The sequence below is a fragment of the Triturus cristatus genome, chromosome 12 (genome assembly GCF_964204655.1).
Source record: "Triturus cristatus chromosome 12, aTriCri1.1, whole genome shotgun sequence".
In the NCBI taxonomy this organism is placed as follows: Eukaryota; Metazoa; Chordata; class Amphibia; order Caudata; family Salamandridae; genus Triturus; species Triturus cristatus.
Window position 1 is genome coordinate 298180625 of NC_140595.1, and position 18798 is coordinate 298199422.

At 45.2% G+C, this 18798-nt stretch overlaps 1 protein-coding gene across 2 annotated transcripts in view; it reads left to right on the plus strand.

Moving 5' to 3' along the window:
* LOC146775917 (endonuclease/exonuclease/phosphatase family domain-containing protein 1-like) overlaps window positions 1-13952 on the plus strand; it is an 84193-nt gene extending 70241 nt beyond the window's left edge. For both annotated transcript variants that reach the window (XM_085636942.1, XM_085636943.1), the window contains exons 5-8: window positions 1736-1870; window positions 11844-11958; window positions 12353-12688; window positions 13558-13952. In XM_085636942.1, coding sequence (XP_085493068.1) covers window positions 1736-1870; window positions 11844-11958; window positions 12353-12688; window positions 13558-13673 — 702 coding nt within the window. In that variant the 3' untranslated portion in view covers window positions 13674-13952. The remainder of the gene's footprint in view (window positions 1-1735; window positions 1871-11843; window positions 11959-12352; window positions 12689-13557) is intronic.
* The last annotated feature ends 4846 nt before the right edge of the window (window positions 13953-18798 follow it).

Here is an 18798-nt window from a genome sequence, read left to right on the forward strand (position 1 = left end):
TAAGTGCATGGGCCCATAGTTTTCGTTAAGAGACCGCACTCCGACTGCCTTAATCTTGATTTCCCTCATGCTTCGCCATCCTAAACTTCCTGTCTCATTGCTTTCCTCTTGCAGGTTCTTTTTGATACTTTCTCCCTCCCTCTGACACAATTTCTCTTCATTTCCTACATTTATCTCTCTTTTCTGTCTTCCTCTCTTTTGATCTAGGACAATGTCTGTTGTGCCCTGGGACACAAGTAGACGCTGGTAGCCAAGTAGAGTTCATAAGTACCTTTATTCAGTAGCTGGTCCAAGCGCTCTGATACCTGATTAGATTCGGGCCAAGTTCGCGCTATATAAAACTATGCAAAAAAAGTACATCAAGATGGTATACAAGTACATCAGATAGGTAGTCCAGGTAGACAGGTGATGTAAGTCAGCCTGGTAGTCAGCCCTTAGTCTCATGAAACAGCAGCCCCACCAGGAGCAGCCTGCCTGCTGCTCAGCCCATCTCGAACTGTCATTCCTCACTCACACAGGCACCCAACATTCCATGCATCACTGTATTCCCAACATTCTACTCTAAACACACACACTGGCTGAGCAGCAGGAGAATAGAAAACTACACAATATAAGTAACCTATGCAGGGCATAACAGCCCCCCCCCTCCTTTTAAAATGAAAAACGAAAATTACAAATGCAGGTGAAGATTAAGAGAAAAACTATACACAAAAACAATTACAAATGCAATAAACAGTTCAAATGCAATAAACAGTTCAGAACCCAGGGATGTGAAATTAAGTAAACATCACGAGAGGGTCAAAGCCATTCGAACCAGAAAGAATGGATAGCTTACAACAACCAATAAATTGAGTAAAATAACCCATCCTCTCCCAATAAAATAAAATGAGAAAACTTCGTTGCGTATGGCCAAGGGCATAAACACACCCCACAACTCCGATCCCAACTGCAAGGGAACAAATGAGTAGACAAGATTCCTCACGTAAGGAAGCCTACGTACAGTGTGAAGATGGGGCTAAAAACCCATCTTTCACCCCTCATGTGAGGGACAAGCACTTGGGACTGGGACCCATAAAGTCATCCCTCCTGTAAGAGTCTATGGCTTTAACCATGTATATGGGACCGTAACCAAGTCTCCAACTCGTTGTCAAAAATATGTTGTGGCCTGTGACACAAGTAGTGTAGCGTTCATAAGTACCTTTATTCAGTAGCTGGTCCAAGTACATCAAGATGGTATACAAGTACATTAGATAGGTAGTTCAGGTAGACAGGTGATGGTGATGTAGGTCAGCCTGGTAGTCAGCCTTTAGTCCCATGAAACAGCAGCCCCACCAGGAGCAGCCTGCCTGCCGCTCAGCCCATTTCTAACTATCATTCCTCACTCACACAGGCACCCAACATTCCATGCATCCCTGTATTCCCAAAATTCTACTCTAAACACACACACTGGCTGAGCAGCAGGAGAATAGAAAACTACACAATATAAGTAACCTATGCAAGGCATAACAATGTCCGATTGTGAAAAATAAGCACCACTCACTTACAACGGGCGCCTCTTCCCGCCACCATCACAAATTAAGTACTGTTTTTTTTCTTTTAAAAAAAGTCAAGAGAAAGCGAGATGGTCCAGGGTATGTGGGTTGGCAGTAATGAGAAAAAGAAGCGGGCAGGAAACATGCAGTGAATGATGTATAAACCTAACATTTAAGCTTTATATTTGATTTTTTTTTACCAGGAAGAGAAGCGCGCAGCCTTCCTGTGGGACAGCACTTCCGGGCTGGAGCTAGTCAGCGTGGTCAACGTTGAGATGGGGAAGCCGGGGGCCGAACAGCATCCACAGGAATGTCAACCATTACTAGGGCATTTCAAGGTGAGATTAAAATCCTTTCACTTTTTACCAGTACCCAATACCTCGTCAGAGGTTTAAAATCCATCCACGTCTGAAAGTGCTCCACCCTGTCTCACTCATTTACATTAACACCGAAGATGCCAAAACACAAACATTTTATCAACGGAAAAGAGCATGATCAATCGTCTGCTTCACCATTGCGCCACCACGTGGCCACTTGTGGAATCACTACTTTTTTTTTCTTTTGCAGTTTTATGTAGCATTCTCCAAAGGCTGCATTGCGCGCCTGCAACACATATATATATATTTTTTGGGGGAACATATTTTATTGAGTTTGAAATGTAACCATCACAGCAGTTCCAAAATAATAGTATTACAAACAATAAATCAATATCATAAGAACATACCTGCTCATTAAACCTCTCCGCACCCCCCCCCCCCCCCATCACCCTGACATTTAGTGTCATACGTACAAATGTCATGAAGGCCACATTGGCCATCATACCCCGGCCCTGGTAACTCAATCTCCCCTCCTAGAAAGCTTGGAGTTCATCCTGAAGTGTGTTGTGAACGGGACAAATTGGTGCCAGGGCTACACCCCTGTAATCTGCCCATTTCTTTCATATTTTGGGGTGTTTTTGAGGGCAACCTCTTGCCTGGCAGACCTCTATCTCTAAACCCATAGTGTTCCATTCCCCGCTTTTCGGCTACCAGCAACGGGGCACTTCCGCCTTCCACTCTGTGGCTGTATCACGTTTCGCGAGGGTCAACCCCAGGTACAGAAGGGACCATTTATATCTATTCCCACCTAGGTCATCCGTGAGGTGCAGAAGGGTTATTCTCGGGTCCCTCGGAATCTGCCAAGATGGAACCTCACTCGGGAATGCCAACGATTCCCGCCAGATATGCCCAATGCAGAGCAGCTCCACACTGTGTGGAGGAATGTGCGCCCTTCCGCACCACACCGGAGACAGGCTACAGAGGAAATCACCCCCATGCACCACAGCCATTGGCGAGTAAAACATACTCTATGTAAATATTTAAATTGGATAAATCGGAGCCTGGCTGCATTGGCTGCCTCCCGTGGCATGCCCAGGACTTGCATCCAGTCATCGTTCTCCAACTCCCCAACATCTGCCTCCCATGCCACACAAAGGGCGCCAAATGGGTCTGGTTGATTAGAATTAGTGTTTCATAAATGTTTACTACTTTATGGTCCCCCCAGGTCCCCAGAAGAAGTTTGCCCTCCGATGGATTCAATTTAGGGAGTGCAGTCAGTCTGGCAATGTAGAGGGGCAGTGCATGGCAGACCTGAAGGTATCTGTGGAATTGGCTGCGATAGAGTTGATATTGTCTGCAGGGTTTGGCATGATTTGAGGACTGTACCTTCCATAGCCTCTCCCAGGGTAGATATCCCGATGAGGTCCCATTTCCGGAACCCCACTAGAGCGGCCACCTGTGGAAGCATGCTCCCCTCCCATAGTGGCGTCTGCTCAGTCAGCTTGCTCCACCATTTCAGTTGTCGGAGCGAGGAAAACCATAGGTTCAGTACTAACCGTGTCGCCGGGGGAAGCCGTCCCCACCGTACAGATACGCATATGCCGGGTTGCCCTGTACCACCAATAGTTTTTGATAAGGAGGTGTGCTGCCGTGTAGTAGGCTTCGATATCTGCAGCGGCGATACTTCCACAGTAGGAGGACTGAAAGCCCTTGTTAAGTGTGAAACGAGGGGTGCCCCTGTCCACAGGAACAAATTGAGAATGGAATTCAGTTTGCGAAACCATTGTCGTGGGATGGGGAATTCTGCAGTTGGTAAAGGAATCTGGGTAGGGATACCATCTTAAAGATGGCTGACTGCCTGGTCATGGTCAAGTGGAGCACCAACCAGATTTGTATGTCCTCTCCAAGGTGGGTCAGGAGCAGCTCTACATTGTGCCTATGCTGCTTTCTTTTCTGGGGATACAAAGACACCCAGGTATTTGAATCCGTTGGTGGCAATTCTCAAACCCTAGGCCCACTCGAGTCTCTCGGGGTCAGTGCCCAGTGCAAACACTGACTTTTGACGTGTTAATGTAAAGGCCACTCCGAATATCTGCATAATCTGCAATATCCGGGGTCCCATGGAGTCCGGTGCTGCAAGGAAAAAGAGGACATAACCAGCGTATGATGGTATCCTATCTGACGGTCCTTCACCCCATTTGAAACCCCGCACCTGAGCGTCCATCCTGACCCACACCGCCAATGGATCCATGGCCAGAGCAAACAGCAGGGGGAACAGGAGACAACCTTGCCGCGTGTCCCACTGTATGGGGAATTATTCCGATCTGGACCCGGCCACCCGCAGCAATGCCTTTAAATCTGTATATAAAAATCTGAAGTAAGCATTGAATCATGGGCCAAAGTTGAGACGCTGGAGGAGCAGGAATAAATATTTCCAACTCACGCAACTGAACGCTTTGTCGCTATCCGCCAGAAGATAGATCTCTGGTCCGCCCAGCTTTTCTGCCAATTCCATTGCATTATTTACATGCTGATGTTGTGGCAGGTCGCCTTGTTGGGCATGAATCATGCCTGATCTGGGTGGACCAGGTCTGGGATATGCTGTATCAACCTATTTGTCAATGCCGTAGCCAATACCTTGACCTCCAAGTTGAGTAGTGAAATTGGGTGGTAAGAGGAAGGGTCATTCATCAGCCGGTCTGGCTTACTGAAAACCATGATCTCTGCATGGCACCAGCCCTGTGGCAGACTGGCCTTGGCTGTTGCGGATGCAACCACCTCCAGCATGTGATTGCAGAGTTTAGGCATTTATGTTTTAAAGAATTCACAAGGAACCCTTTGGACCCAAGGGCTTTGTTGGCATTCAGTTCTGTCACCACGAGCGAGAGCTCCTCCCCATGAGTTCAGTGTTCAACTGTCCACGGGCTGCATGGAAGAGAACCCTGAGCGGCAGGGCATTTACAAATTCCTCTATCTATGTCTTGGCCAATACCTCCCTCACAGCATATTACTTTCTGAGATGGGAAGCACAACTTTGGAGGACCCCACTCAGTCCACCCCAATGGATCCCCGGCATACCAAACATTGCCTAACGATTTGGGAAAAAGAGCTCTCACATGCAATGTTGCGCGGTCAAATTTATTAACACAACCCTTAGACGTGGAAGCGTTATACACTAACATTCCCCAAGATGCCACACTGGCGGTTCTTGATCAGGCCCTTCGTAACATCGACCCATGGACATCACCAACTCCGATCACCTTCATCTGTGACTGTGCGACAATAGCACTTAAGGAGAACTTTTTCGCTTTTGAGAATAACCTCTATCACCAAACACAGGGCACTAGTATGGGGAGCACCTTCGCGCCGAGCCTGGCCTGCCTATACATGGCAAATTTTGAAGAGGAACACATCCTGACAGAAACCAACCCATATAAGAACAACATCATGTTATGGCGCAGATATATCGATGACATAATCATCTTCTGGAAAGGGGACGAAGAAACATGTCAGACCTTCTTTACATGGGTGAACACACTCAATCCTTACCTTAAATTTGTAGGCACACAGTCTTCAGAATCAATACCATTTCTTGACCTACTGATATCCCTTAAAGAAGGACGTCTGATGACCACTAACTATAAAAAGCCCACGGATAGGAATAGTTTACTCCTATTCCAAAGTCACCACCCTAAGGCTCTAAGAAATAACTTACCGGTTTAGCAATTCCTCCGCCTGCGCCGCAATTGTAACACCATTCTGGAATTTGAAAAAGAGGCAGACACTCTAACAGAGAACTTGACGCAAAGAAAGTATCCCAAGAAAATCATCAAACAAGTGCGTAAAAGAGCCAGAAATAATCATAGAGAAGCTCTACTGGAAATCAAAGAAAAAACCATCTCAGAGACACTAACATGTGTAACATCCTTTACCCCGAATTCCAACAAAATTCAGAGGATAATTAAGAAACATTGGAAGATCTTGGAGACGGGGGAGTTTCAACCAGGCCCAAAACCTCTCTTTGCATTTAAGAGAACACAAAATCTGAGAGACATACTAGTCCATACACGCCCTAAGAATACTATCAAGACCCAACCAACTCTGTGGAACCTTCCCCCGGTAACTGGCCATTATCCATGTGGGTCATGTACAGTATGCCCACTGACTAGCGCCACCAAGGAAATTGATCTGGGACTTGCAAAACCGTAGAAGCAACTACACCATACCAACTGCAACACGAAAAACTGTGTGTATATGATTACCTGCCCCTGTGGCTCAAGATACATTGGCATGACTATGAGACCAATCAAAACACGAATCAGTGAGCATAAGAGCACGATTCGGTGCAAACGCACAGCAACAAAACTACAAAGCCACTTCCTGGAAAAGAATCACTCCCCTGAGAGCCTACGATGGACTATCATTGAATCCAATCCCAAATGGTCAGCATCCACACTGTTTAGGCAGGAACAACGATGGGTGTTTAAATTGAAAAGTAATAATGGGGGACTGAATGATGACATCCCCTGGGTTGAATTATCTCGTTAGTGGAAAATCACGAGATGATCTTAGCCAGTATGTTACATTGAGCACCACTACTCGATGATCCACGAGATTAAGCATCATTGACACAATGTTGTATGTCTACTGCTGTATCAGTTATCATGGGTAATTACTATTTACATGACTATTCCTATCTGTAGAGTCATCGGTCCATGATCATGACACTCATGATATGATGTGGTATAGTTCCCCACATAACCAGAAGAGCAGCCTTCTCACATACTCAAGCTCCACACACCAAGACAACGGGGCGGTATCCTCCCTTCTCCCCCTCTGTTTTCACCTTCAACATGTCCACACACACAGGATCACCACGGGAACATGACTTGACCTGTGGTTCGTGGTACAGATCGTTTTGGATTATTCCCCGCATGTGGGCTCAGTACCTCTGAGTCCGTATGTGGACTGAGTACCTCTGAGTCCGTATGTGGACTGAGTACCTTTGAGTCCGTTTTTAATAACACTCGGGTATATCCCACTTTATCCTTTCCAGCGCAGCGGTAGGAATATCGAGGAACGGGATCTTCCCTTCTCGCACCCTCCGTTAGTAGTCACTCACGTCCCGTAGGTCCGCCCATTACCTTTCCAATATGGCCGCTGCAGTTACTAGCCGAGCACCCGGCGAGCCTCCTACGTTCAGCCCGTCCCGCGGCCGTGTTCGCAGAGACGTCATCACCCGGGGACTCGTTCCTACCCGGAAACACTATATTAACCATTGGCCAGTGCACACTGATGTTACCTGCTGAACCACCGCACGGGTAGGTCTCCCCGCTACGTAAGGCTACAAGACTATGTAAGTTTGAGCACCTGCCACTCGGGACGCCCCAGCAGTTTCCTCCATTCAGGTACCAGTTCTGCTCTCTTACCGAGTTAACTCTTTTTACTATTTGCAGCCTTACTACGCGGCTCACGCTGACGGAGCCCACCACCGAATAGGAGGGGGTAGGCTTGCGCCCGCGCTTGATGTTTTCTTATGAATGCATTTTTCTACTTCACCACCTGATCCACTATTCGTGCACTTAGCAGCCAGGTCACACCGCGCCAGTTACCTCACTGGAGTATTCTCCACAGCCACTGCATACGACCGGCATTTGCACCACTTCGTGAGATCTGAGCCTAAACTTGGTTGTTCAGGCGCCGCAGCATCGTACCAACCATCTTGACGCGTTTGCTGCACGCCTGCACTTACTAAGCACCATTTCAGTGTTGTATTTCAATGTGTTACCATTACCTCGTGTGTCGCACTCCATTTCTTGATATCACCTTCACCCCTGGACCTTATGTCCGTTCAAACTGGGGAGTATCCCGACCACCTAATTAGCATGACCACTGTATAAAACTCGGTGGGTTTTCATGCACTGGGCACCATAGCACTGACTGTGCACTAGTGTCTGAGTTATATCAATAGCCTTGATATATCACTACTTTTGTCTTTTTTCCCCCCATCCCTGTTTTTTAACCCCCCCCCCCTCTTTTTTTATGTCTCCTCTTAGGCTGTGAACATGAATTTCGTATAATAACGGATTCTGAACACCAATTGTCAAGCGTACCAGACCTAGGTAACGGATGGGATTACGGGTTGTCTCTTCCCGAACCCACCCTTGTAATTTTCTTCTCTTGGTCCTGACGAAGCGCTCCTGGATCCAATAGGGACCACCTAAAAGCGCGAAACATGTTGACCTAATCTTTCTTACAGCACTTTTTGTTATTACACTATACGGGTTGAGAGAAGTGGGACATTATTTTGTTTAGTTTCCCCTCTCATAATAAACACTACCGTGCATCTCCATCCCCGTCAAGTTTTTAATTTGAACCAGGGACCTCCCAATTAAACTATTTTTGGACCCTGTCTCAATTTTAATACCTGCACTCACTAGCACACCCCTACCCACACACCCACACTCACAAATGCAGCAACTCCTAAAAGAACTCCAACAGAGAGCCCCTAACCAAGGGCCCGTGAGGGACTGCAGCGCCACCCCCACGAGGAGCAATTGTGCCCAATGATGATGCTAAACATCCGCAAGGGTGTGTGAGGGCACTCAGTATCACAACAAGGAGTACCCTCTCCTCACTCTACACACTCACTTTGACCTTGGAGACATCCTTTACTCTCTACAGCCTATACTTTGGCTACTGCTATCTCTTTCTTTTTATAGGAACTGTAAACCACCCATGGAATAAATAGGAGGTATGACTTATACATGATTGTCAACCTTTGTTACTTCAGGGAATCTGCCCTATATGTCCTAGGCGCCAAGGGCCCGCCACTCACAGCCGGGTCGTCTAATATTAGCCTGGAGCCTCTCCATGTGGAGCGGGACCTATTGCGGCGTTTCACCGGGGTTTTAGCAGTCTTGATCCCTTGGTTGTTCTGGGAGGAGTCTGAGGTAAGGTGCGGAGAGGTGTGTGGTTCAATGTGAACCTTTTCATTAGTCCACTGGAAGGCGTCCTCCGGCGAAGAACGTCTGCGATTGATACTGCACCTTAACTTTCTCAGGATATAGTATCCTATGTTGAATGTTTAGGATGCATACATTTTAGGTCTAGCCTAGAGATAGCCTCATGTTTTATCAAAAGATTTAATACAAATAAATAAAAATACATGGGCTGTCTGTCAGCACTCTTCATCCTTTGACTTTCAAGTGTCATTCATACCTCTCTTCCGTCTGCTACCACATGTTGGATGTGCAAGTGGGTCAGCCCACTTGATACATTGGCTGTCTTTCACTGAGAGTGACCATGGTATTTTCCCTGCTCACAGGTGCACAGCTGTTGGAAAAGGAGTGCACTTTAGAGCCTGAGCAGCTGGGATGCTCCTTTATTTTTTATGTTGTTTTTTTTTGCATATGTCAGCAGAAAATATATTTAAAGAATGTGCACTTGCCAAGGTCAGACCTTGCCAGTGCTTGGCTAATACCATGTCCGGTTGCTATGCCCTTCTTACAATACAAAATGGACCACTGGGGGTCAAAGAGATCCATATCTGGAAACCAGGCAGATATCCTCTAGGTCACATGGCTTGTTTGCCCCTTAACTGGGTCTGCGGCCCGAGGTTGGGACCTCTGATGTATATGAGCCCATCTCAACCAATGCAGGTCTTCAGCGTCAACGCGATGCTCTTAAACCAAGATGAGCATAACTTAAAAGGCCGGACCGCACAACTCTAACCTGTGGGATTAAATATGGAGTCTGAATTCCACTCGTTTAACCAAGTGCTACATAGGGCAGGTTTCTCCAAGAAGGGTACCAGTTCAAAGATAGAGGAGTTTCTTATCAGCGTCATCTGAGCAGTCAGGTTCTCACCTGAAAATGAAAGAGACACGCGTAAGAGTCTGGCTATGGGACGAGTCGCTGACATCCCACATTCACAGTGCAAAATGGCAGATTGTTTATTCACAATGGCAGCTCTCAAAAGGCCACATTACAAACGGTCTCCTCAATTCCAACAATGAGAAAATTTTGCAGAAACACCTTGATAATTTCCAGAATACGGGGTCACTGGCATAGAGCCAAATGCCCCCCTTACAAAGTGTGCGATAAAGCCTTTGTGGGTCAGTCTACTCATGGCTTCTGTGTTCAGCGATAAGTGTGCCACCCAAAATTCTCACTGCTTTAGTGGCAGTTCCGCTGTGACTCACTGCAAGTGTCCGTGTTTCTCTTTGGGGTTCTTTCCCACGGTCTACGTGCTTTGCCTTTGGGAGGCATTTTTATGTGAAGCTGAAAAAAGGTGATGAAAATATGAATATTGATATGTGACTTAGGGAGCACGTACTAGTGGTTTGTGGTTAGTCGGGGATAAATCCCCGATAATGGTTGCTTTATTTATGTTAGGCGATTTGTAAAGTTCAACATTAATTGTATTGGTGCTCCAGAGGACTCATCAGACAGACATAACATATCTTGACAAAAGTCAGCTTGTATCTCTACCTGAACCGACTGGGGTTTTAATGTTTTGCTGGACTTTATGTTTAGCGTTTCCACGCTTTGGCACCCAGGACTGAAAATAAACACCATCTGCTTCTAAGTCTTTGAATTTTTTTAGTACAACTGCTAACCCAAGAGCACCTGTTCGCCATGATCTCCTTGTGTTGCCGAACGAAAGAAAAGACAGCGCGACTGCTGTTGGCAGTATAGTATAGAGTTTATAATAAGCGCGCGGAAGGTCAGTCAGCTCCTTGGAACTGGAGTCTGAACTTCAACTTGCAACGTGGCTGACAGTCTCTTTTATACTTTCGTAACCACAAATACATCATACATTTGCATATTAAATGTTTGCGTAAGCACAACATTGTCTCTGAATACCAAAAGCTCATACTTTCTACAAAAACATCTAATCACGTTTATGGAATGCAACTCAAAGGCACATGTTAATGTTACATTTATCCACCACCACTGCACTATCGGTGTCCTTGGCTTGTCTTGTGCTTTGAAGCCTAGCAATACTCTACTCCCTACAAGTCTATTGCTCGGCAAGGCCTAACCTCCCACTTTTTCTGTGCTGCCATATCTGCATATTTTCTCTGACGTGTTCTTGCACTGTGATATGTGACTTTTCATTTCTGATATGCCTAATTATATTTCTCTATTCTACTAAAGCTTGAGTCTACTTGCTGCCCCCCCCCCCCCCCCCAGGTCCTGACTCATCTGTGCTTTTTTTCTCTATTCTGCTATTATAGAGAGTTTAGGCCTGTATTTCTCCTTCAACACGTACATCGCTTTCTGATGCTGCTTGTATTGACATGAGTAGGCCTTCTTCATTTTCTACATTCATTATAACACTTGCCACATTTTTCTGCAATAAAGGCTGTGACTTTCCTTTTTAATGTCCTATGAATAATGCATCAGGACTGTTGTTCAGTGGTAACAGTTTATAAGGAAACAGACCCTCTCTCTTTGAGTTCATAAGTACCTGAAACTAAAAGGGTTTGTATGTAGCAAGTTCTGTGTCTCTCTGTAGATCGATTTTTCTTTATTCAGGTAACGGATTGAATTGTTTAGTTAACAATTATTAGACCTGGAGGAAAATTTGGTTTCCTGGCAACAATAAAAGCTGCAAATAAACTTGGGTAGTAAGCTGATGAAAACAGGTACAGCGCTCTCAAAGTAGAAGAAAATGAGTATTCGCATGTGAGTAATTGAAATGCCTTGAAGGTCGAATACTGGAGTCAGCATGACCACAGACATGAACCTCACGTCCCCGCCTAACCTGTATATCTTAGTATGTCCATGGCGCAACTAACTGCAGGAAGTTATCCGTGTATGACAATTGTTTTCGTGTTATAAATGATGAAGGGAAGCATTTTAATAGACAATTAAACTTCAGCTACATTTTGTCTGAATTCATTGATTTCTGGACTGCTGGTTTGTAGATGTCAACATCTGTGACCTGTACTTTTGCACCTCTGAACAATTGTTTTGTCTTCCATAGGTGGAAAAACTGGCCTTCAAGCTGTTCAATGTTCATATGAAATCTTTAGAGCAGATCCCAGAAGCCTCCTCCCACGTGGCTAGTCAGCTAGAGTCCCTGAGGTCCCATCTGGAAGGTGAGCAGAAGGGTTTGTGACTTTCTCCTGTGGTTGTTACCATATGGGATTTGTTTTCAAAGGAAGAGTGGACCTGACAGTGTCCCAGCAGAGGATGTTTAGACTTGTTTTGTATCCCTCTTTCCCACCGAGACCACTCCCAAGGTATGATGTAATGTTCTGTGCATTGACAGTTGGAGGCTGAATGAGCAAGGAAGATATTGTCTCTGCTGATGGTAACTATGCTTTCACTTTCGGTAACCTGTGTACTGTGGTTACTTTAATTAGGGTTGAGGGCTATCCATGATTTCCCTGGAGCGCAATCAACAGAGGCCGAGTTGACCATTGACTCTTGGCAGTGGGTTCCTTGATGTTTGTTGCACAAACCCAGCTGCTCCCTGTCTTTTGTTGGCAGATGGCCCACAGCTGTTGGCGCTGGGAGTTTTCAGAAATGGGTTGGACGTGAAAAGCTTGAGCTTCCTGGAAGATTGTGGATTCAGTTGCTGCATCCCTTCTAAGATCTTCTCTAAAGACACAGAAGATACATTGTCACAGAGGAGCGGGCCTACTGAGGTCACATCCACAGAGAAAGGAAGATCTTCTGGCCCAAACAGCTCATCAGGAGGGTCCAGGACTCTGGGAGAGGCTGTAGGCCAGAAAGGTTCACCTAATCACGTCAGCAGTAGAGGCACCTCAGACACTCTGCTGAACAGCGTGTGGTCCAGCAGCACAATTCAAGCCTTAACTACAGGTAACGGAGTGATGATACCTTGGCCGCCGCCCTATAGGCTCAACTTATGTTACAGTATCTGTGGAAATGTTGAGTTATTTGAAAGGAAACACAAGGAAGTAAAAGAAAAAAGATCCATAGAACTTCAACAGGGAAATAAGAGGGGACATCACAGAAAATGTTTCCCACTCTCAATTTTAGTTACCTGTCTTTTATATATGTTGGGCTGTTATTGTCCTACCTTTAATGGATTTAAGAAAACGCTGGAACCAGAGTTGGGGAGAAAAAACAAGATAAAGGTGACCATGGTGGGAAAAGGTATAAAGTATAGGGAAAATACTATGTCAGGCTGATTAGCGGTGGTAGATTGAGCACAAGATCAAAAGACCCCAGAAATTGAGATAGTGGGCAGAGCCATGCTGCAGATGATAGGCTAGAGTCACAGAATCAAAGTAGGAAATGCGAATGGGTGGTCAGTCATCGAGGACAGGGTAAGAAGTGGGCAATAACTAGAGGAGAAAAGAGAGTAAAAACAATGAGAGCGATTAAGCCATAAATGTGAATGTAGAACAGGGTGTCCACTTCTGGGCAACAGAACTGGAGATACGCCATAGTTTCACTTAGTGTAAATATTTCCAATTTAGATTCATTGCATGTACATTTATTTCACGGAAGTCAAGAGAATTTAAATTGGTTCCAGCCCTTGTGGATCACCCCTAATGTAGACAATAGGTGTCAAGATAGAGGGTGGAATTGGGGGAGGGCAGGGAGAGGTTAGTAGATCTCTAAATGGTGGGTGGAATCTAAAAGGGAAGAGCATCAATATGGAGACAAGATTAGGAAATATGAGGCCATTGCAACTGTTTAACTTATCTTCTCTTTCATTGCAGGACGTTGGGGGATCATCCAAACTGGGCTGGAAATCCCCCAACCACTAGGGGATCAGCTACACCACCCAGCCATTTCACACAGCGAGCTCCTTTGGGTGGAGCTTTACAAAAGTTGAGCCACTCACAGACAGGTAAAGTGGCAGGACCACCCAAACAACCTGTTTAAGTGGGAAGGCCCATGGATCTGGGATATCCTTCCCTGACACCTGCAGGGACCAGCGGATGCTTCAGTAACTGGGAGGAGGACCTGGAGCTCACTGCATCACCCAGCCAAGGATTGGCCAAGTGTGTCCACATTTTCTGATGTGCAAAACAAGCAGGTGGCTACCATCGCCCAGGCACAAGAGACTAGAACAAAGTTTTAAAATGGAAATAAACTATTTTTTTAAATTAAATATTGCATATTTTAAAGATGAATACTTTCTATTGAGTAACCGATAGAACTAACAATAAAACCAACAAGGGCTGTGACATAGGACTGTTCTGCCAAATAGCAACATCTGTTGGTGGAGCAGTGCCCCATTAGACAGGCCCTGGTCTGAATAAAACAAGGTGCCTTCAGGCGAAGAGTTCCGCTTCATTCACAGAGCAGGCACTGTATAGGCATAGGGGAAGAAGTAAGAGCATGGGTGAAAAACTGAAGTCTAGGATGGATGGAGAAAGGGAGACCCTTCTGTGCAAGAGAAGACCGTGTGGTCCCTCTGTAGAGGAACTGCTCCCTCAGGGGCCCAGAGACAGGTCTTTTCTCTGCTAAAGGAGTCGCAAACAAGTGAAAGTAGGGTAGCAGACCAACGGCCAAGGGATCGAGTATACAAAGCCCCCTAAGGATAGGGCTGACACGTAAGAGTAGGGTGCATGATTGAAACGACTCCAAAAGAGGACATAACTTCTCTACAGAGCTCAACCCTGTGGGAGGAAGAAATGGGTTACTCTGCGGCAGAACTGGTGGCGCCTTACTAGGTAACCTTCTACTTCGCTAGGGGAGGAGTGAATATGTAAAAGTAAGGGAGACCAAAAACCGAGGGATATTAAATGTGAGTGCTGACTGGGTAGGGATGGTGTGTAACAGTACAGACCTCAGCTCATCCAGCCCAGGATTGAGAAATAGGTAGAACATCCGCACAGGCCTTCCATTCCAGGAAAGGGAGCCTCCAGGAAAAAGTCCATTGCTGCAGCACTGAATAAAACAAGGGAGGTATCTTCAGGGCAGGGCTCAGCATCCTGGTCGGTAAGCAGTGACCGTGTGATAGTCTTTGTTCAGGACCCAAGCCTATGACTGAGAAAAGAAAGGACCTCCACATCAAAGCCCAACTAGCCTTAGGACTAAGAGAAGAAAGGATCCCACATCAAAGCTCAACTCGCCTTAGGACTGAGAGAAGAAAGGACCTCCACATCCAAGCCCAACAAGCCTTAGGACTGAAAGAAGAAAGGACCTCCACATCAAAGCCCAACTAGCCTTAGGATTGAAAGAAGAAAGGACCTCCACATCAAATCCCAACTAGCCTTAGGACTAAGAGAAGAAAGGACCTCCACATCAAAGCCCAACTCGCCTACTGAGAGAAGAAAGGACCTCCACATCAAAGCCCAACTCGCCTTAGGACTGAGAGAAGAAAGGACCTCCACATCAAAGCCCAACTAGCCTTAGGACTGAAAGAAGAAAGGACCTCCACATCAAAGCCCAACTAGCCTTAGGACTGAAAGAAGAAATGACCTCCACATCAAAGCCCAACTAGCCTTAGGACTGAGAGAAGAAAGGACCTCCACATCAAAGCCCAGCTCGCCTTAGGACTGAAAGAAGAAAGGACCTCCACATCAAAGCCCAACTTGCCTTAGGAGTGAGAGAAGAAAGGACCTCCACTTCAAGCCCAACTCACCTTAGGAGTGAGAGAAGAATGGACTTCCACATCAAAGCCCAACTCGCCTCTACCCAGCAGACCCCTTATAATGGAACTTGCAGTGGGATTCCCAACAATTATGACAAAGTTTACCCTCTTTAGCAACACCTGGGAGAGGCTCCAGCTTCTGGGCTTGAATGTCCTGTTTTTTAACCTCCTTGTTCTCTGTTTTTGAACCATTCATGTATCCATGCTTCTGTTGCATACTCTACACCTTACAGCTATTCGCTGATAATTAAGGGCTGGATGTAAAAAGGGATTTTGCAGCTGCAGACACTGAATTGGTAAAATCCAGGGTTTGCAACTGCAGAAACCCTGTTACATATACACGAACTCCATTTTCCAATTCAGAAAAGATTTTACAGATCACAGTTTGGAAGAGCATGAGTCAGTAACTTATGTATCAATGGTTTGCAACCACAATTCTGATTGCAATCCATTGATCAGTTATTGACCCCAAGTTGGCTTTGTAACTGATTTGAATCTCTTTCTCTTTGGGATTCAAAGTGGCAACTTTGGGGGTGGGTGGGGAAGGGGGCTAGGTAACCATATTCAGGGGGCCACTGCAAACTCTCACATTCACTCACATTGTGTCGTATCACGGAAAGCCCCCACAATAGTTAATAAGTACAAGATAAATATGACTACATTATTTTAATATATTAAAATACTATTTTAAAACTGATAGAATTAGAGGTCAGTTCTGAGTACAATTTCAAAGGTTAATATACATTTAGTTTGAAGTGACTTACCTGGTTACTTTGTCCATGCTCACTATATCACAGAATGTTGTCTTGATTTCGACATTTAAAAGGTTAGATCAGAAGGCACAGGCTTTCCCGAAGCAATCCGTGATGCCAAACGTTGCTAATAGAGACTCACACCAGAGGAGTTGAACACCACAAGGGATTGAAGAAGAAACATGTCCATTGCACAGCACTTGGTTTGAACAAAAGGCAAAACAATCTTTGGTTAATATGTTTCGTGAAAATTAGCAACGTTTGTCTAGGGAGACACTAGTACAAAGATAAAAAATTGGGCAAACCCAAGTGAAAAACAAGCTATCAAAAAAGCAAAAGGTACTAGATTTGGGGTCGTAGTATTCTCTTTTTTTAAAATTTAATTCAAATTTGCAACAGAGAATCAAATGTGAAATTTGAAAATGTGCATCGACCGGAAATAGCCTGTTTAATGTGTTGTGGGTACTAGTGGACTACAGGCTATTAACAATTTTGCACTTGAACACCCAAGTTAAAAAATAATTTTGATACATCATTTGAAAAATGAATTGGTCCAACGTTGGTGTTCCTAGAAAATAAAATTAATTTTCTATGAAGTTTTCACCCTGATCCTGTAAAAAAAGAAATTAAGAATTAGAAGTAGATGTTTACCCTCCCCCTTTTGTTAGTATAGTATTGTAGAATCCATCAGGATTGCTAAAAGAGTCTCCTTTGGAGAAAGAAAGGAAGGCTTAACTTTGGCAGCATACCTTTGGAAGGCCATGCTGAAACTCTCTCCTCCCCTCCTCTGTAGGCAATAGAGTTGTTTTCATGTGCTGCACTCCTGTAGACTCTACGGCTGCTCTGCATGAATAATGTGCTGCAACAGGGATTTCATGTTAGATGCTTTTGTGGTGTTTGATTTGAAAGATTCTAGATGTTCCCTTACCATCTTTTTATGCTCTAATATCTGTGGAATTGCTCTACTGGAGGTAATATTAATCTGCTTAACATCATTAACAAAGGATTTGCTTGTTATATGCACGTACTTTACAGGGTAAGTCAGGACAGTTTTCACCTGAACCATAGTCTGTCTGTCATTGCTATTACACATAAGTGAGGCTTTTCTGCTTCCCTTGAAAGTGGCACAAAAGTTTATGTGCTGTGCTTCTATGGATTATTTTTAATATATTCCCAGACACCACACTAGATCCACAAAATTCTAAAATACCTCTCCTGCGCTGATACTAGCATTGGCTCCATCAGTTACTGCTGGGACATGAAATGACAGGAGCTATATAGTGCTACTCCCACACACTGACCATTCCACGAAAAGTTTTTGAGAGCCCTTGGAGGCAGTGACAAGATCAGCTGTAAATTGGCAGTTTATACGCTGTACAAAAATCTAACTTGGAATTTTAACATTCAGATGACCATAACTAGGGCACAAAACGGGGAGGCGGGCGAATCGCTAAGCAATCCGCAGGAAGAGCATTACCAAAGGCAAGTAACTTATTCTTGAGATGGATACTTCTACTTGCAGAATCTTCAACTTTTAAATTGATACCATAGCATTTCCACCTCTCAGATGGTAGATCAGAGGGAATGAACAGCAGAAAGTCCGAAAATATTCAGTTAGCAAAATAGTCCTCCTTACTCTATTCTGACTCCAAGCAATAATGCGTGGTGAATGTGTGAAGCCCATATCACTGCACATCAAATGTCTGTGATGGGCACCCACCTGGTCAAAGCCAAAGAAGTTCCCATGATCTGGTAAAATTAACACTTATCCCTTCTGGTTGTTTGCTCTTGACAAAGGCATAACGCATTTTAATACAAAGCACAATCCACTGGGGTTGGGTCCTCCTATGGACTACTTCACCCTTTCTGTTGCCTATGTATCCTACATAAAGGAGGGTCATTGGATCTCAGATCCTTAGTTCTGTTAACAGCAACTGGACACCCTATGAGGGTCCAGAGTTTGTAGCCTCGCCTCCTCCTTGGAGAAACCACCTTTGTAGAAAGCTGCTTTTGTTCTCAGTACCAGCTTGTCTACATCAAAACAAGCGAAGGGAGACAGGACAAACATCACTGACACGATGAGCACCAAAAACACTGTCTCAAATGTGAAAAGCTGCAACTAGTGGGCCAACAAAAGCACAAAGCTCAACACGTTGGAAAGATGAGCATTGGGGGGCTGCATTGGGTCAATAATCTCATTCGCATACCAGGTAAGAAAACAGTTCCACTACCTGGCATAAAACGAATTGTGGAGGGGCAATGTGCTGTCAGGGTGACATTGATCACCCCACGCGACAGAAGAAAAGAACTCGGCTGCCCCTGCTAAATCTCTAGGCATGAAGGTGGAGGCTCTGGAGGTTTGAATTAAGATCTGCTCCTCGGACTATGAGAAGCGGTCTGCTCTGGGTGGGAGCTGGTGCGGGAGAAACAAGGAGTCTCAGAAGGTCTGTATACCACATCCTTGTCTGTCAATTCGCAGCAACCAGAATAGCTTGATGAATTGGTTCCACCAACTTATTCTGTCACCAGGCTTGACTAGATGGCCAAAATTGGTCCCCTAGAATGATGGTGTGTTCAGAGTAGTTTCCAATATCCTTAATTAACAT